The sequence below is a fragment of the Micropterus dolomieu genome, linkage group LG15 (genome assembly GCF_021292245.1).
Source record: "Micropterus dolomieu isolate WLL.071019.BEF.003 ecotype Adirondacks linkage group LG15, ASM2129224v1, whole genome shotgun sequence".
NCBI classification, from domain to species: Eukaryota; Metazoa; Chordata; class Actinopteri; order Centrarchiformes; family Centrarchidae; genus Micropterus; species Micropterus dolomieu.
Window position 1 is genome coordinate 17,890,652 of NC_060164.1, and position 20,458 is coordinate 17,911,109.

A 20,458-nucleotide genomic window follows, 5' to 3' on the forward strand; every position below is an offset into this window, starting at 1 on the left:
TGGGTTTTTCCCCCCCCCCCCCCCCCCCCCAGGACTATCCCATCACTGAGGCCCCCAGCTTGGGAGTTGCTAGGTAACCAGAACCAGCTGTTGGTCCTAAGCCCGTTGAGCCCATTTTGGCTCTACTCTCCACTGCAGAGTAGTTTTCTCCGAAAGCTCACTGTGAACTCAGCGACCGCCGCTGTGGCCCTGACATCATCGTGCCATGGAAAATCTTCCTCACTTCCTTTTGTTTCTGCAGTTTTATTGTTCTACGGATGCAGTGACCAGTGTGGGAGCGTCCATGGCATTTATCACACCGGTTTGAGTAATTTAGGAGCTTTTCATCACCTTTCTACTACTAGGGGGAAGAAGAGGGGAGAGGAAAGTGAAAAGAATGAGCTGGTGGGTAACGAGGGTTTTAAAAAAAAAACAACTGTAATTTAGAGTCAGTTGAAAGTGACACAAGGATATAAGAAGAAGAATTTCTTTAGTAGTCTCTTTTTGAAAATTTAATTTGATATATATTAAAGAGATTATGGCAGCGAACACAGTGTCATTATTCAGGAAATCAGATTAGTGCAGGTAATTTTATGCAACTCTTTAGTTCCACAGTGGACCATTTACCTTTCAAAGTGTGTAATGACCTCACAAACAAGCTACAAGTAAATCTGAGGGGAATGCATTCACTTCCAAACAAAATAGTCTTTGTAAACCTTCCGAGGCATGTTGGAGATCCATGAAACCACAAAACCACAGCACACAATCTGTCAGAAAGTAGAGCTTGGGAAATAAAGATAACCAATGTAGTGGGATTTTTTTATAAAATACAGATTTAAAGATTGGTTTCCAAACCCAAGGGGAGGAACACAGATTTGAGTTTAGGTTTATTTTCTTTTATTGATTGTTTGCGCTCTATTTAGGAAATGATCCTTCTCCCTCTGAAAACTCTGACTCACAGTGTCTGGCAGCAGAGCTTTCTGAGCCGCTTTTCCAAGATCACCCCTTCCAAACAAGAGAATTAGACACCAGATCATATTCACTAAGGAGAGACATATTTCTATGAGTTCTGCTTTTTTCTTTTTTTCCCCCTCTAACGTTTAAAAAGATGACTTCTATTTCTGTTGTCAGAATCCAAAAAGGCTTTTGAGTTTGAAACATCTGTAATCCATTTGTGGTTGAAAGCACACTCTTGCCAGCTCTGCCAAATGTTTTCATACTTCCTGTAGAATCATCCAGTTGGTGATTAGCGTTGGCTAAAGGATGATATCAACCTTAGTATATTCATATTTCCCTTTAGGGACTTTACAACACATGACCTCCACTGGATAAGACTCTCTGCTTTCACACTGAACAGGGTTTAGATTTAGTTAGTTAAGCTGTTGGTTTCGTTTCTTTATGACTGGCTGGCTTACGGACAACGCTGGCTGCCATGCTATGATAAATACTTGGGGTACAATAACAGGAAATTGACACAAGCAATTAGCATTTTTATCCGAAAGACTACCAGCCAAAATATCCTACCGCCTAACGTAAACCATCTTTAGTCAAGTTGTTTCTGTTGATCACAGACGTTTACAGAACAGCAAATAGGCACTTGAAAAATGGCTCCATAGTGCATTTTTGTCCCACTTAAAAGTGAGTCTGGTGTTTTTGTCTGGTGTTGGGTGGGACCCTGTGTTTGGACAAGGAGCGTTCTGACTTTGCTTTTGTTTCCTAGAGTCCGGGTTCTGGGTCTGGCTGCTGGGCGGGGCGGCTGGCAAGCTGTTGCCAAAACTCCCCGGGCTTGTGCCGATCCAGGGAGGGAAAAAGAGGGACGGAGAGAGGGAGATGGATATAAACAGAGAGAAGGTTGAGTAAGGGAAAGAAAAAAGAACCAGATGCTATCAGTTTTTTCATTCCATAGTAGCTGGACCTTTGGCCTACAAGTACTGCCGTGTGTGACCCTAGAGTTATGCAACACATATAACTTAGTGGGACAACATTCACGTATGAGCTCCGTTTCAGGCTCCTTCGCCAGTTTAAAAATCCATAACTTGCCACCTGAATGTGAGTGTTGGTTTTCTTGTGATTAGGGAATCATTATTTCATGATCTCTGTTATAACCCAGTTTGTCTTCTAGTAATTATTAGATTAAATGTGCTTGATTCTCTTAAGCGAATCATCTGAAATGAACAGTCATAAGGTAACCATTCCCGATTGTGTTACTGCTTACATTTAAACACACACAGATGACTGCTATTACAGGCGTCTGCACTTGCAAACTAATTCTAAGTCTCTGTAATATCCCTGTAATATTCCACAAGGGCCAATAATATCTCTGTGGTAATGAATATTTAGTTTACAGAGGCCTGTAGTGACCAAATAAGATGCAAATAGTAAGGAAATTCCTATAATATTACTACTAGAACTGATTAAATGCGTCTGTGGTATGTTTACGATATAGTAAAAAGTATTTACTGACTGGTTAGCTCAGGATTTGCCATCTACAAAATGTTTAGGGACTGGGCAATAATTTAAAATGAGATCATTCTGCTGTCCAAATGAATTGTTCCGAGTGATTTGTAATTTAAAAATAACAAACAAAAACTAAAAAAATTAACATGAATTTTTGTATACCTTTGCTATATTGTGATGTACATCTCAATCTGTAAAATATTCTTAATTACTGATATTGATTATAACCATATCACTCTTTGTGTTGCTTTCCAACCATGATGCCGTGTACAAAATCAATGTTCTCATGATGTAAGGTAATATTCTTCAACACAAATCAAAAGTACACCCTGCCACTCCTCTTCAACAGAGCTCAACTGGCTCTAAAACACACCAAATGTAGTTTGCACACCATAACAAAGTAAATGAATAAATGGTGATTTTTTTTAAATGGCAAAAACACACAAGACAAAGAAAGTAAAAGTAAATAAAAAATGTTTGGAGTCTTGCAGGTGAGTTAAGAGGTCAACATCACATACTCCAAACACATGATGCTCTGGAAGTATGAAATTTCATATCAGATCCACCATCAGTGTATCAAGTACACACGGATTGATAAGGCATTAGCACACTTGCATGTATCCTAACTGTGGTTGATTTCTGGATACACTTGAACTATGGACTTGAATGAAATTGACAAGCACACATAGAATATAGGGGTGGGGGAAAAAATCGATATAGTATCGTGATATTTGCCATGGCAATACTGTATCGATACACGGACGCCAAGTATCGATATTTTATTATATAAATTGCAGATAGGAGTTTTAACTTTTTGGTACTAGAATAATAAAATCTATTGCTTTTTTAGTCCACTAGAACCACTAGACCATATAGAGGACTGAAAAAGTGATATGAACAAACAGAGAAAAGTATCTTTTTAGATAAACAGATGTTGACAAAGTTTGACTTTAGGGACCTAATTGGAAGTTGGAAAAAGGTAATAAATTGCAATATATCTCAATATATTTAAAATCGCTATAAAATCGAATCGCAACATAAATATCGTGATAATATCGTATCGTGGGGCCTCTGGTGATTCCCACCCCTAATAAAAGACCATTGGACTTGCTTTAGAGTGTGATCCTATATGCCGTCTACTCAGCCCTATTATATTTACCCCCTGACACTGACGCTTTTGATTGGTTTACGAACTTCAAAATGATGATAAATTATGCTTGACCTGCGTGAGCAGGGGGAAATGCAGTGTAGTGTACTTCTGAAAGGGTGAGACTAGACAATAAAACCCCGGAACTCATTAACTTTGATGTGGCAGACAATCTCTGGAGGGATGGTGACAAGAGGCCATTACAGAGTCTCAGTCAACAACACCTTTCCAACAGAGTGTTTATTTCTTTGCAAATAAACAGGTGAACTTTTACTCCATAAATATTAAGTATATAAAACACACATTTGCTCATGTCTGATAAAACATACTGTCATTTTTTCTTTTTTTCTTTAGCTGAGTGACTGAGGGAAGTTTCACTTTCTGTCCTAAACCAACAAGCTCCTTCAAAATCACTGTCCAGGTATCCGACTCATTGAGACCGTCATTAACAGCCTTGTTAGGCGTTAATTATCCGCGGATTCATCATGTGTTAAATGCGGTGCCACATTCTGCCTTATTAGGCTTTAGAAAGGCTATTAGCCACCAGGAAATAATTAATCAACAGCATTTTGACCTACTTCCTACAAGTGACGCTGCTTTTTCCACCAGCTGCTTCTTGTCTATGCGTGTGTACAGTGGAAGCAAGTGATGCTCTGTTCACTGTTTGCCTCTCCTTTCATCTCCGAGTGCGTGTGCGTTTGCGTGCGTTTCCACATGTGTGCCTGTTTGAGTCGCAGTAACGTTGCCTTGCATGTGTGTGACTGTTTGATGATAGAAGTATTTTCTTCCTCAGCCGGTCTGAGCTGTGATTATGAACTCTGCAGGAGTGTGATGAGGAGGCGCAGGGAGAGCTGTGGAGCCACAGGTGGGTTTGGCAAGCGGCCCCCGCCTCCTCTCGCGAAAACACACTAACCGTGTGCGCACCAGAGGGTCTCATTGTGTATGAGACCCTCCAGTGAGAATAATGCATGCTTTCAGCTTATACTGAAAAATGGAACAGAAAGATCAAGGTCACTTTTTCCACATTATTTCTTTTAACCTTTTCTTTTTATGCACCTTTCTTCTTATCTCGACATTCTTCTCTTTTGATGTGCCATTTAAGCAGCCATGAAGCACTGCTTTTATTAGAAGTGCTGCACAATAATAATATTGTTAATGGCTGTAATATAATGAATTATGATGGGAAAGAATCTCTTTATCTCTACAGTATTTTATAAAACACAGTTATAAAGTAGCTCACAAAGCAATTACAGAAGCCTCAACTCATAAAATCAACACAAAACACTGAAATGTAAAAGCAAAGCAATAATAAAACTGGAGGAAATGGTCAATAATAACTAGCAGAACATAATTTCATCAACAAAAAAATGTTTCAAGCTGCTATTTAACAGATGAGAATCATTACACTTGTTAAAGCATTTTGTAACTTGTTTTTGTGCTCTACAAATAAAGATTATTATTATTATGGTTTAAAATGCTCATGATGGCCCAGGCTGGATAATTTGTTGTCTTTAAGCTGACATGTGAATCAAACAGTGATCTGAGGGTGTGTGTGGGTTAAAGGATACTCCACTATTGCACTTTCATAAAGTTGGGGAAACTCACAAGAGACGGACTGAAAAAAAGAAGAATCAAAATTGAAGCAACACCAGCCGACATATCCATTTTTTTTTTATCTAGCACCAAAAACACTGTATACTACATTTTCCACAATGTAGTAGCTTCTTTCTCTTTCGGCCAGCCTTGCCTCCTAAATGCCCACATCTTTCAAACTCCACACATCCACTTTGTAACGCAACTCTCAAGCCCAAGCCAGGACACTCCTGATGACATCACTATGGCATCATCAGGGTTATTTTTTTCCAAACTGTTGTATAATGTCTCCAAAGCCACAGGAGATATAACGCAACAGTTTTCACAGGCTGTCTCACAATTCATATTCAAGTAGGCAGCTCACTTGAGATGTTAAGCTTAAGAGATACAACATTTTTGGTTTTTCAGCCATCACCGTCTTCCTTCCTTCCTCGTCATGTCTCTATCCGCTCTCATCCTTTCCTCGTTCTTCGCCTTTAATGCCTTGAGTGGTCGACTCTTCTCCTGCATGTCACCTCTGCTGTCGAGATGTTTTGCTGCACACGTCAGTTTGTCGCTACTGAGATGTCTGAATGTGGTTCACCTTCCTCTGTCGCTTGATAGAAACAGAGAAAGAAACGGTCAGAAAGAACGCCACCAGCTACTAGATGGATGTCAGTTTGTCAAAGCTGTGATATTAACGACACACTGCTGAGCTCTTTTTAATTAATCTCCTGGCACAGGTATTCTGTTGTTCCTTATGTTGTGTTTATGCATTTGCAGATTTGTGTGTCTGCATGTGTGTAAAAGCATCAAACTCTGCATAATTTATACTTTAGCACTACATAGCATCAGAAGATTTGGTACCACAGAAGTGTACTAAAGTGAATCTACACTGTCACTTTCCTAAAAGTTTGCCAGTTCACTTTGAGTTTATGCAAAGACCAGTTTGTTTAGCTCAGGCCTACATGGTGTTGACTGGGAAAATGTATTTTAATAAATAACTCATAACATGCGGGACACTATTTGTTAACACTGAATTGATGTTAATGTTAAAAGACTTTATCTAACATGGAGCTTAAAGCCCCTGAAAACCTGATGTCAAATGTAAATATTTCTCTGTAGCATTAAGTATTGGTGACTAAATAAGGAACAATTGGAGTTAAAGTTTGGGGGGGGGCAAAAAAAACATTGTTGGTTGTTATTTATGAAGAGTTTAGCCCTCAAAAATATCTGCTAATCTCCTTCATCATGACTGTATGTGTGTGGTGTGATGAGGTTTTATTGACGGTGCTTTGGCCCAACAACTGGCATCAATTTTAGATTCAAATGTTGCTTAATTCTGATTGGTGCATGGAAATACTGTATGTGACATTTGCTTTTCCACATCTGAGACCTGCCCTTTTTAAAACCAGTGAGAAGCACACAAAAAAACATACAGATACAGAAATCTCTCGTTATACAGCCAAAACTGTTCCGACTTTGGCAGAGATTTTTGTTTCGTGTAGGATCCTGTCACTCGTAGTAACAAGCTGATTGAGAAAATAGGTTATTAGGACCTTTTTAAAAAAACCATCTTCTGAAAACTTGGATCAAGAATCAGTGCAACCTTTTTGATTAACTGTGCATAACAGAAAAACAAGACCGCTGGTGCAGAATTGAAGCGCAGTTAACTGAAACACTGCTGCATTTACTTGCACCTCTTGTTTTTGGGGTGTGTTTTTTTGCATTTTGTTTCCAGTATACACATCTGATCTGTTTAAAGTACATATGTTTGCATGTTGTAGTTGTGTAGGTCACAAACACTGTTCTTGCTTCCCAAAACTGGAGGAGTTATAGAGACAGACACAGAGCGAGCAGGCTTGGATGTCCTCTCCAGCAGCGCAGATGTCACTAAATAAAATATTTCATAATCCTGCCCAAATCCTCTAATCACCATGACAACAGGCAGCAGGGAGCCAGAGAGTGGTGGTGTGTGGACCTCCCCTTTCTCCTTTTTCTTTTCCCCTCTTTTTAGTGGAATTTGAGTCCACACTATCAGATTTTTTCCGTCCTCAATGCCACACTGTTTTCTTACCGCCTAAAGCCAACACCACATTAATTTTAGGGGAAATTAAGTAGATTGGCACATTCAGAATTCATCACTACTGGCACATTGCTAGTTTCCAACAGTTTTTGCCACTTTTCTCCCAGAAGGGCACCCATATCGCAACTCAGTAACATGGCGAGGACAAAGATAGAATGCCAAAAAACTCCGGGAGACGTCCACAAGTTTGAATTTGATTATTAAATTGGGCCGCTGATTGTCTTCAATGTCTTCAGGCTGGTGCTGTTAAGGGTGTAAATTGTGCACACACACACACAGGAGCACACACTGAAGGCCCGCCGGTTTCTGTACGGTGATAGGATAATGGAGGTGATGACCTCATGGGGTGAAAGGACCTGTTGCCTGGTAACAGTGTGGGTAACAGCAAGAGAGGGGGGCATTCATATCACCAGCTTTGTGTTTTCTGTGAGTGTGTGTGTGTGTGTGTGTGTGTGTGTGTGTGTGTGTGTGCAATATCGACCCGTGTTGCCAGGTAAGGGAGATAATGGTAGTGGTTTAAAGTAGAGAACTACACAGGCTCGGGTGTGTGTGCCACTGATTTAGCCTATCACACTGGCAAAACACACAGTCTCAGCCTGTGTAAACACTTCCTGCTGCTCGGTGCATTTGCTACATTTTACTGCTTCTTCTGCAGCTCACTTGAAAGCCTGTGCCAGACATAAATAATTAACTCCCTCTCTTCTTTCTCTCTGCAGGTATTCGGCCCCAGATTATGAATGGGCCTATGCACCCGCGCCCCCTGGTGGCGCTGCTGGATGGGCGCGACTGCACCGTGGAGATGCCCATCCTCAAAGATCTAGCCACCGTGGCTTTCTGCGATGCCCAGTCCACACAGGAGATACATGAAAAGGTAGAAAAATAACTTTTCAGACTTCCCCTTTCATGTGTAGTTTTTAGAAAATGCAGCAGCTACAATTCTTACTACTAGAAAATAACAGGATTTCATTACCGCCATTTTATTGTATTTCAATCCCTTATAAAATGCTGTCCTGGGATGGCTCTCTAAGCCTAGTCCAGAATCTCAGTGTTTGCCATGAAGGATTTTTTTGGCAGCCTTTGTTTATGTGTATCGTTAACTTTAATTAGTTCTTGCTGATTTGCTGTCAATTATCTCTTCCTCTTTTGTTGCTTCAAGCAGTCTGGAGCTCATAAACATTAAGTCTAGAGTGGATATGTTTCAAATCTGCCTCACTACTCCACCAAGAAAAATAAGTAAAGGGCGGGGGGCTAGTTACAAGGCATATGGCATATCATATCATGTTTACTACGATTCCTAGAGTCATATACATTTGTTATTTCTGTCTTGATAGTTTTAATAATTATAATTATTGAACGTAGATTGACCTTAATTTCAAGGTTTATTTACTTTCTTGTTGGTTGTTATTAGCCTACTAAGGTAACTTTGGTTAAATTATAAGTATAAATGTGATTAAAGTGCAGTGAGACGTGGAATTAAGTAATTTTGTTTGTAAATTTAAATTATATGAAACATTACATTTTTAGTGTTTCTTCCTCAGAGTTCACTCTATTAGAACTGATTTAAACAGGTCATATTATTCTCTTTTTCATTTTATTTAGAGGTTGTACCAGAACAATTTTACATGGTTTAATCTTACAATATGACATGTGGTACAAAGTGAGGCAGATAGGTTACAAAAGTAAAGGTGTTTTCACAGCTGTTTTCAGGCTGTTTAGGAGCAGTGTTTTCTGTGGGTAACTTTTTCACTTTGCAAACTTACATGCACTAAAAAAAAAACAACACTATAAAGGAAAGGGGGAATGGGCAGTGCAGTGGTTAGCATTGTTGCCTCACAGCAAGAAGGTCGTGGGTTCAAACCCCGGTTGCCTCGGCCTTTCTGTGTGGAGTTTGCATGTTCTCCCTGTGTCTGCGTGGGTTCTCTCCGGCTAGGTTGATTGGTGACCCTAAATTGTCCTTAGGTGTGAGTGTGAGCGATTGTTTGTCTATGTGTGACCCTGCAATGGACTGGCGACCTGTCCAGGCTCCAGCCCCCCCGCAATCCTGCAGTTGACGATGGATGGATGGATGTGTCTGAACAGACAGCGAAGATGTGGGAACAGGAAGTGAGGCGTAGTTTGTAAATTTAATATACAGTACATGTTTAAAAAAAGTGTCAGACCACACACTGTTATAGCAACATCTTCAGACTGCGCTGCTTGCTGTAACACTAATGCAGCTATTAGTGGCAGCAAGTCATAAGCAGAAGCAGGCGCACACACATACTCATAGTTTGAATGTGATTCTTGAATAATGTGCCTTCAGTTGAGTGCAGAAGAATCGTCTGTCTCCTCCCTCTGTGTCTTCTCCTCTGTAATGTTTTAATAATATTTCAGCCCACTGGCTTGTTCAACTCTCCCAGTTCAACTATAATGGTTTCATCACTGACTCTAATCCCATTGGGTGCTGAAGTGCTGCTTTGTTAAATAAGGAGGAGGAGGAGGCTGGTAATAGAAATGCAGCATAATTGTTCCGAGCCAGAGTGGGTGAAACATTTGTCTTATTTTACAGTCGGTAGCAATTTTGCAATCCAAGCTGGAGGGTTTGTGAATTTACACTCAAAAAGAGAGTAGGAAGGGCTCCACTTCATTTCATATCAATTTCAGTGAAAATGCTACCTTTTAGCAAATGATATAATAATTAAATAATATGAATTTAGAGGTTACACAAGAATCTCTGTCCAGTAAGATGCTCTCATAGTTACCCATTACATATACTGAGGACCCATCTGGGGGAATAGATATTGGCAGCGTTCCCACAACTATAACTGCACAGCAGTAGGTACAGATGGGGCTCTACACACACACACACACACACACACACACACACACACACACACACACACACACACACACACACACACACACACACACACACACACACACACACACTTGCCAACAACCTCTCTGCAAGTTTCAGTGTTCAAGTACTGGTCACACACAAGTATATAAACAAACTCACGCACCAAGCAGGCAAACTACAGCACACTGCTGTCTTTTTGCATGTGCTGCCTGGAAGTGAGCAGATGCAGCGATCAAGGGATCTCTCACTTTAGGAATCAGCGTAAATCATAGTACTTGTGCAGTGTAACTGCAGGCCAATGGTGATCTGCAAACATTTGGTGGCCTGTTAGATTACACGTTAAAATAAATTTATTAGAAAGCATTCAAATCTTTTATTACTATTATTATTACTATTAACTAACACAGTACTGCCCTTGGGAAGACACACAAGATGCTTTGAATAGAAGAAAGTGTCTTTGACATCTATGCTGTATCAGGAACTGTTTTTATGAAGCACTGCTGTTTTAGTGCAAAGTAAAATTGCACTAAAAATCTCAACCATTGTTGAGAATGTAATTGAGAAAATTACATGTATTTCACTGCAGAAAACCCTACATTAATCTGGACAAAAGAACGTTTCAAGAGAAATGAAGCATATCAAGAATGACATCTTTTTTTTTTTGGCATTTGGGCCTTTTTTATTGATAGTTCACAGTGAAGTGATAGACAGGAAACATTGGGAGAAGGATATAAAATTTTCATTAAACTTTGAGACACAGAAACTCATTATTATTAAACCTTTATTTAACCAGGCAGGAAACTTAAGAACAACGTCTTATTTACAAGGACGACCTGGTAAGAGGGGAGTAGGGTAGGGTGAGGGTAGGGGGGAGTGGATACAGGTTTAGACAGACAACTTTTAGTATTTAAACATGAGTGTCTTATGGCACACTAGAGCTCCCAATTTCAGAAATTTCTCCCAATGCCCACTAGCTTGTGGTGCTCTAATGTGAGGGAGGGGAAAAATGGAAGAGGAAGGGGAACCAAGTACCCCAAGTACTAACAGGAGTGCCTTAAACGATATGTGTTTATTATGTTTTAATAAAATTGATCAAATAATGTATAGAAATATTCTTTTTAGCAATAGTTTGGGAAATTTGCTTGCTACAAACAGGTAAATGAGAAGATTAGTGATTAGTTTAGCATAAAGCCTTCGTGTGCTTTGCAATATTCATGATTCTTTGCTGTAGGTAATAGCTCAATAGGTGAAGGTGCACATGCATTGCAAACTGCAGAAAGATTCTTTAACTAATTAACACAATACAAAAACCCATTTGCTCACTTTTTCCACTTCATGTAAACTTGCTTTCAGTTTATATTCCTGTTGCTTAACAGTCGGCTGTGACTGTCATTTTCCAGCAGCGTCTCCAGCCAAGCCTGCTGCTGGCCTGCTTCGCTGAAGTAATGAGATTAATGCACGAGGAGAGCTTCAACCTTGAATTTAGCATCCAGCTCCCACTATAGCTAGCTCCAATAAAAAATTGTTGTATGGAAATTCATGGCTATGCTAATCTGGTTGGATTAAGTTAATTCAGTTAGCGGGTTGTGAATTTAAACCTGTTATTTAGCAGCCGTGGCTTGCAGCAGCTACTTGTTTATGCTTTCTGGGTTTCTCAGGGGCTGTCAGTCTACTTTATGGACCTGCCTGCATCCACTCCAGCCTTGTTTGCATACAGTCTAACTGAATGGATTGTGACAAAAACCATCTTTGACACTCATTATGAACACACAGACAACTACTCATATTTTAGCGCACACATAAATAATCAATTTGCATTTAGATGAAGAATAACGGGCATAAACTTAGGTCCTGGAAAATGGGAGGTGGTGAAAGCACGCTTATCCATGTTGGCCGCAAGAAGTTGCTCATACATAATGTTGTGGAAGAACCATCTGAATATCTATGTAGGGATGACATTGTGGACACAATATAAATACAGATTAAAGTACAGATTACAGTTTTCTTCCATCTCTAACACAGCTAATAATTATTGAGGAAATACTGATAAGACAGTGATGATGATGCCTCCAGTTCTCTTGTATCCCTCAGGTGCTGAATGAGGCAGTAGGGGCCATGATGTACCACACCATCACCCTGACCAGAGAGGACTTAGAGAAGTTCAAGGCGCTGCGCATCATCATCCGCATCGGCAGCGGCTACGACAACATCGACATCAAGGCTGCTGGAGAGCTCGGTGAGACAGGGGGGACAGATGCAGGAAAAAAGAGGAAGGAAGATGGCTATAAACAGAGACGTTGTTCAGAAGCAGACAGTAATCATATGCTGAGAATAATGAACAAGGAGAGGTTGTATCTGCCCATATGGCTCATTCATTCACTTCCCCATGAGGAAAAAATGAAGAATAAATCAACAAAAACAGAAGTGATACATTGTAGATAAGGATAGTGCACCTTTTGGATGGGGGCCAAACCAAACTCCGCTTGCTATGTTGACTTAATATAAACAACATATGTAACAGGCATTATTACATACTGTAAACAGAATATGTAATAGAACTGATTGCATATGCAGAGCAGATGCTCCAACTGATATCAAACTCTCCCTCAGATTCCCACTTGGCCCCTTTGGCATATGTTTGGTATGTGAGCAGGATTTAGTGTGATATCCTAATTATTGTCGTTTGTGGTAATACACTTTAGCACGCTGACATGGGTTATTTTGAGAAATGTTCTTTTCATGGACGTAATTAGCAGTTATAATTATCCTCTTATCCTTGACAGTTCAGTTTTGTACACAGTTCATTTTTATTTTGTGGAAGGTCATAAAGAAAAGAAATTTCCTGCCAGTTATTTTGTGGGATAAAAAAAAAATAGCAGATGAATCTTTATTCAAAACAGTGATGGTAATTATAACTAATTATTATAACTATTAAATCTGTGAAGCAATTATGTTACTTGTCATTTGAAGTATCTGTGTCATTGTTATCTTTTGAGCTTGATTGTTTTTTCTTACCCTTACCAGGCATCGCAGTGTGTAACATTCCCTCAGCGGCTGTAGAAGAAACAGCAGACTCGACACTTTGTCACATCCTCAACCTGTACCGGCGAAACACATGGCTGTACCAGGCTCTCCGTGAGGGCACGCGGGTCCAAAGCGTGGAGCAGATCCGGGAGGTGGCGTCGGGGGCGGCCAGGATCCGAGGAGAGACGCTGGGCCTCATCGGATTTGGTGAGCTACTCCTTTGGGCTCCTCCTTTGATGCCACTTTAAGTTTTGAAACTTCGGCGAGTCAAAACGGTGGTATTCAGAGTGTATAGAGTGAGCACAGGGCAACATATGTGGGAGTGTTTGTGCTTGAGGCAGAACTTCAGAATGAAATGTCCAAACTTGACCCGCTGATTGCTTTGTTTATACTCAAAGGAGAGTGGGCAGTCATCCTTAAGCAGTGGGTTATTTCTTGTGGTTGACAGCAGCTGTATGTAGTCAGTAACAATAAGACTACTATTATGGCCAGCATGATGTGCCTCAGATAATAGAAAAGGGACAACTTCTTTTAGATATATTAAAATGTAATGTGATTAAATGTTTACGTAACCAAGTTTACTTATTTGTTGCTACTCATTAGGGCTGCAAAAAATATTATTTTCATTATTGACTAATCTGTCTGTAATCATAGTCATAGTTCAGTCTGTTAAACTGCAAAAATAGTGAGCAAGATTAAGAGTCCACAGCTGTGCTAGAGCCTCTGTGAGGCTGGATTAGGCCCAGCGATGCTTTACGCTAAATGCTAACATCTGCATGCTAACAAGCTCATAATGACAATGCAAACGTGATGTTTAGCAGGTATAGGCTAATGTTTACTATGGTCATAAACCAAAGTATTGGGTACATTCGCATTTTAATCTGATGATGGTGCCGAATGAAAGGTTAAGGGATCACCAAAGGGATTTTACTTTATGCTGGGGGGGAAATAAATGTCTGAACCAAATTTTATGGCAATACATCCAGTTGTTGTGGAGACATTTTACTCATTACCACAAATGTCACCCTCATGGTGGCGCTAGAAGAAAAGTCTGGGTATCACCAAAGTCATTAGGATACATTGTCTGGAAACCATGAAGTTCTGTACAAAACTAGTGCTAGCAGAATAGTCAGTGGATCAACAGAATCTCCGTCATCTCTTAGTCCACGCTTTCTAACCCATTTCATGCCTCTTCAGGTCGCTCAGGCCAGGCGGTGGCGATGCGGGCCAAGGCGTTCGGTTTCAACGTGATCTTCTACGACCCCTACCTCCAGGATGGCTTGGAGCGTTCACTGGGCGTTCAGAGAGTCTACACTCTCCAGGACCTGCTCTACCAGAGTGACTGCGTCTCCCTGCACTGCAACCTGAACGAACACAACCACCACCTCATCAATGACTTCACCATCAAACAGGTAGGGGGGAGGCCTTAGAGCTGAGGAAGCTCCAGGAACTAATTGTATATCTTTCTAACATGATGGAAGATAAAGGAAACTGAACTGAACTGAAACACATGGGATGTTCAGAGAGGCTGACAGAGCCTGCAACTTATTAAAAACTGATAAACCTCGATTGGCTTTCCCCACTAACCTCCAAAGCAGCTGCTTCTCTTCATTAGGCTAATGATTCCCGGATGGTTTGTCAGTAGCACAGCTTTAGCCCAGCGGACTGGCAGTTGACTTGGCTGGATTCGGGCATTCCTTGGCTGCCAGCACTCCTTTGTTGGCAACTTCCAATCATAGGCTGCTTAAACAACCTTTTAATGAGTGGAAAGATAGTCAGAACAAGCACATGCAAAGAAACACTGGTGTTTAGAGGATCTCTGTGGATCCATAATAAGAGGGATGTACTGTACACATGGAGGTGGATGGTGGTGGGAGATCCTTTTTAAATTAGTGTTTTTGATGTGGTAGGAAGGTTCACTGTAATAAGTATGTTCTTACTCACAGTGTCTTGTCTTTTCTGTTTTTCTGGTAACTCTCAGGTCGGTGTGACCCAAACATTGCCTAGTGGGTGTAGGAGCATGTGCAGTCAAAGTATGTTCTTGTGCATGTTCAGTAAAAAGAAAGAGCCAAGCATACTGACTTTAAGATTGAAAAAAATCTTAATAAAAAATCTTAATAAAAAAAATTATAAATCATCAAATCAGAACACAGTAATCTAACATTCTCATATTATAAACCAGTAAAAATGTGTTTTTCTCAGCAGTTAGATGGTAAACATTTTACCTGAAGTGTAATCAAACATACTGTATTTTTCAAAGTCTACGATATGTTTGTGCACTTGCAAATTCTTAGCAGCACACCACACCTATTGTGAGTTGCCAACAAATCAGTGATAAGCCCAGGAATGCTACTGTCCAGCCAAGTCACAGTTGCCAGCTGAGTGGGCTGCCAGGCCAGGAATGCAAGTTAACCAGCCCTGGTGAATCAGCAGCTAGGCTAATCACGGCATGCGCTTTAACCCCAAAATGTATTGGTTTAGGCTTTGGGGAACAGCTTGTCTCCAAATGGGAGGTGAGTCCCCATAACATGTCTGTCTGAACAGATTTTTTGTCCCCATAACATGGTAAATACAAGAAACACTTTAGTGTAATCCTCTTAGGCTTCTCCTGATCACTGCTGCCACCTGGAGGGCTTACGTTTGAACCGCAGGTTGAGTTAAAGTCAATGGTTTAATAACGGTTTGAACCAGGTACAGCTTCTTCAAAACTGAATATGTTGTCACTAATTGTGTTTTAAGACTTCCAAGGAAAATCAAGTTAAACACAATGAATGCTCATCTGCATCATTTCTTCCATGCTGGTTTCTTACATACCCTGAAGAGCTTCTGTGAAGGGATTAGTGTCATTTAAATGTCCCCTTTCTTTGAAAAGCCTTTTTTTATCTTGTCATTCCTTATGTCATGTTTTTATTCTCTTCCCACACAGTGTTGAGCCAATGACATCACCTCTGGGTGTGCATCTCAAAGCTACACATTTTTATATTTTGAATGCTGAAATTATTAGTATTAGAATAATTTTTTGCTGTGTGTGTTTGTGTGTAGATGCGTCAAGGTGCTTTCCTGGTCAACTCGGCACGGGGAGGTCTAGTGGATGAGAAAGCTCTGGCTCAGGCCCTGAAAGAAGGCAGGATACGGGGAGCTGCCTTGGACGTCCACGAGTCGGAGCCTTTCAGGTGTGTGTGATCGCACCTTCAGCTTCTTATTGAAACAGCTTTTAACCATACGCCTGTGCCAATACACACAAATAAGTGAAGGAAATAGATGGCCGAAACCCAGGGATATCAAGAAAATCAGAAAACTAGAATATGTATCTTTTTTCTTCCTCTCTAAATCACCTTGTTTCTCTCGTTTCTTTCATTTGCTGTTAAACAGTTTTTCCCAAGGTCCTCTAAAAGACGCCCCGAACTTGATCTGCACACCCCACACCGCCTGGTACAGTGAGCAGGCATCACTTGAGATGAGAGAGGCCGCCGCCACGGAAATACGCAGAGCCATCACTGGTACGGAGACATCTTTGAGTGCACGCATATCCGCATTTTGGTTTCTCAGCTCACCAGTGTTCAATTTTGCCCCAACACAGGCCGTATTCCTGACAGCCTCCGAAACTGCGTCAACAAAGAATTTTTTGTTACCACTGCACCCTGGGGAATGATGGAGCAGCAGCAGCCTCAAGTTCACCCTGAGATCAATGGTGCCGCCTACAGGTACGAGGTGGATTTATGTGAACTCAGCAGGCTACTCTCATCGCACGGAGATCACCTCTGCCATCTCAACACCTGCAGTAGATGAGGCTTAACACGTGGGGGGAGGGGTAGTCTAGATGTTCATATGTATTTCTGTCACAATTCTGACTTTCTTTTCCTGTATAGTAGGCTGGGTCCTCGTTTTTCTGGCATATTTATACATAGAACTTGGCCCAAATGAATTTGTCCCTTGTCAAGCTTAGGCTCTTCGTTTTTCAGTCTCTATAATGTCTCAACCAGAATGAACTGCTTCTCTCACACAGCCGAGTGAACCAAACCATGGTACAGGCCATAGCAACGGGGGGAATGCACGACAAATTATATACCTAATTCTCAACCAGGTAAATGAATACTACCACTGCTGGCCCACAGGCCAGAGCAAATGAACAACATCATTAATAAAGACCAAATCTCATTGAAATCTGTAGCCCTTTTTCTGCTTCACACTCTTAACACACGTCCTGCAGCTGTACCCACTCCACCCAGCATCTCATCAATTCCCCAAACCCCACCACCACCATGAAACTGCAACACAGGATCACTCGAATGCTGTGTTCATACATTTACAGTTACATATGACACATTGGAAATTGAGAGTAGGTTGACATTATGTTTTATGAGCATTTAAGCAACAGATTGTAACACGTGTCAAGATCAAGATAGAGCATCCCTATATATTTTCCTTGTGATAGCGAGGTGACGGGTCGAGACAGAAAGCAGGAAGGTTTTAGTTGTGGGGATTTGTCAGTGAAAGTAGAGGAAGAGTACACGGTGTTAGACGTCAAGAAAGAAAGATACAGATACTCATTTCGTGGAGTATCGCAACATAGTAAATCCCCCTGTGATATTTTGAGATGTTTTATTTGCAGTAAGAGCCCCCCACTCCCCACACCTTTCCCCTTTCAGCTGTTTGTAATGAAGGATCGGCTCACCCAAATTACAAAAAAGAGAAAAAAGAAAGAAATTCTCACTTACTGGGGACACTATTTTGGGGAAAAGATGTTGCTTATTATTTGTTTTAATGTATTTTCTCAAAAAAAAAAATATCTCATTGTATTGAGTTGGCTGCAGAAATCTCAGAGATGGGGATCTTCAAACCTGAGCAAATATAATAAAGTGAGAAATGTATTTTGTTTTTGTAATTTGTAATTTTAATTTTGTAATTGTAATTTGGGTGAATGACCCTTTAAAGTTCCTTCCCTACACCAGATTAGAACCCCCCACATTCCCATTTGTTGCCTCCATGCTGCAGCGCTCCTTGCCATGTTTAATGTTGCACCATTTCGGAATATTTAGTTCATAGAGGTGATGACGCTTAATGAGTCTTTTTTTATTGTCTTTAATGTGTATTTGTATCACCCAAAGAACATTGTTATATATTTAAAATGACACAATTTTTCATATTTCATTTGATTCTGTAGTTCTTAAACTCTACTTTTAATTAGCAGTTACTTCACTAATGATAGGAACGACAAATACTAGTTTCACCTTTGTAGGGGGGGGGGTTGATCACTGATTAGCCACTGAGAAGCAGCAGACTTTCTCCAAGACTTTCCTTAGCCATTTATCACACCTGTTGATCACCTCCTCTTCGTCTCCAGATTCCCTCCTGGTGTCGTGGGCGTTGCCCCCGGCGGGATTCCCGGACCTGTGGAGGGGTTGGTGCCTGGGGGAGTGCCCATCACCCACACCCTGCCCCCTGGTACCCATCCGTCACAGGCCACTTCCCCCAACCAACCCGCCAAACATGGCAACCACATGAGAGAGCACATGACTGAGCCGTAGGACTGCTGCTGCCGAGCGAAGGGGCCGATGTAAACTAAAACCCAGCAACCTACCAACTCTACCATCCAGCTGTACGCTTGACTTCAGCCATCTGAACCTACCAGCAGACTGCCTGCCGGGCAACGTTTCACATGTTTTCTTTTTGTATGAAACCACTAAGCCCTTGTGAGGACAGTGGACGTTGATACACACATGAGCTGCCACACTGAGATGGGACTGACCGTCACATTCATGCGCCGAAAGATCTGAAACCTTTCCTCCCCCATATCTGTTTTTCTTCATTGATTTAAGTGGGTATTTTTGTTGTTTTTATCTTTATTTTTCAGTATATTTTAGGGTTATTCCTCCTCACTTCTGGGACACGTTGACATTACCAAGTGCAGGATGGAAATCTGACCCACCCTCCCTGGTTAAAAGGAAGAGCTTGAAGGGACAGTGACTTCAAAAACGCTCCGTCCAGCCTCCGTTTCCCCTCCTTCCCCGTCAATTTCACCCATTTCAGCGCAAACGTGTCTTGAGTTATTTTGTGTTTTTTTCTTCTTCTTCTTCTGTTTCTCTTATATTCTGTGTTTCTGTTGCAAATATCTGTTTTTCTGTTCGTCAGTGTGTGAAAATGAATGGATTTATACTTAGACATTTGTTTAGCAGACAAGAAAAGTCAGCTGTAATGCAGCATCTGCCGTCACCATCAGAAATCAGGACTCCATCTTTGCTCTTTTCTAAACGTCGTGGCTGGGGGCCCCTGAATGTAGAGACAAGATGTGGGGCAGCAGACGTGGTTTCCACTTCCTGAAAGAATATTTTGGCTTATGAGGTAAAAATGACCCTTTTCAACCAAAAAACAAACAAAAAGAATACAAAAAGACTGCCATTAGTGGTTAGATATTGTACATTGAGTGTGTCACCTCAATTAAATATTGCTGTTGTAACTTTTCCATCTCTGCTGAACTGAGGTACCTACGATGTTTGGTTAATGTCCCAAAAATGATCTGTTCACATCCGAAGGACCAAAGGACCTACAGTAGCCTACATTGCAGCACCAGCTAGTGAGGTAGGAAAAAATAAAAACAGTAAATGTCTTACTGACTCAGGAAAAACAAAAGATGAACCTTCAAACATGTCCAAATCTGAACAGAAAAGAAACCAAGTCTGGATTATTGCTTTTCATGTCTCCACCTCTTTCTCCATTGTGGTATTTTTGTTTAATATATCAAATGTACGTTTTTTGATGTTCATGGTTTTCAGTCTTGTTAGATTTGTATTACCTTGTTAAATGTTCTTATAATCATAGTCTTATGTGAATGACCGCACCCTCTCCTCCTTATAGTTTCTCTGTTTTTCCGCTCTAATGAAAGCCAGCTGTGGCTCTCGGAGGCATCGTGCCCTCTGTGAACAACAGCAGCCACATACATCCCTTTTAGTCCCATGACCTTAGCAAGAGACGGCTGCTAGCAGATTGTTTGGTTGTTAGTGTGAGTATTTGTATTTGTTTCTTGTACAAGGTGAACATATAGCATACAGTGCAGCTGGTAACAATAAATAAAACTTTGTTGATTGATGATTGGCTCTGTGGAACATTTGTGGAATACCTTGACACTTATTTAAAAGACCCTTAAAACTCTCTGAACCAGGGGTTTGCAAAGTCTGACACTGTCAGTAATGTACAAAAATTAAAGGATTATTGTGAAACAAACGAAGTAAATATTCTTTCTTATTTCTATTTGGTAGGTAATCATGCTCTAACTTTTGGACATTTAGAAAACAGATCCCATAATGCTTATCAGGAAGTGTATTCTGTGAGTTATGCTGTGAGTTGTCCCGTTGTT

At 40.8% G+C, this 20,458-nt stretch overlaps 1 protein-coding gene across 4 annotated transcripts in view; it reads left to right on the forward strand.

The window, feature by feature from the left end:
- ctbp2a (C-terminal binding protein 2a) overlaps window positions 1–20,325 on the forward strand; it is a 112,829-nt gene extending 92,504 nt beyond the window's left edge. For 3 of the 4 annotated variants that reach the window (XM_046070414.1, XM_046070413.1, XM_046070415.1), the window contains 8 exons: window positions 7,958–8,112; window positions 12,172–12,316; window positions 13,105–13,311; window positions 14,302–14,516; window positions 16,147–16,277; window positions 16,477–16,604; window positions 16,685–16,808; window positions 18,449–20,325. In XM_046070414.1, the coding sequence (XP_045926370.1) occupies window positions 7,958–8,112; window positions 12,172–12,316; window positions 13,105–13,311; window positions 14,302–14,516; window positions 16,147–16,277; window positions 16,477–16,604; window positions 16,685–16,808; window positions 18,449–18,632 (1,289 nt within the window). In that variant the 3' untranslated portion in view covers window positions 18,633–20,325. Of the gene's footprint in view, window positions 1–7,957; window positions 8,113–12,171; window positions 12,317–13,104; window positions 13,312–14,301; window positions 14,517–16,146; window positions 16,278–16,476; window positions 16,605–16,684; window positions 16,809–17,110; window positions 17,189–18,448 lie in introns of all 4 variants that reach the window. The other variant, XM_046070416.1, reaches the window with a different exon arrangement.
- The last annotated feature ends 133 nt before the right edge of the window (window positions 20,326–20,458 follow it).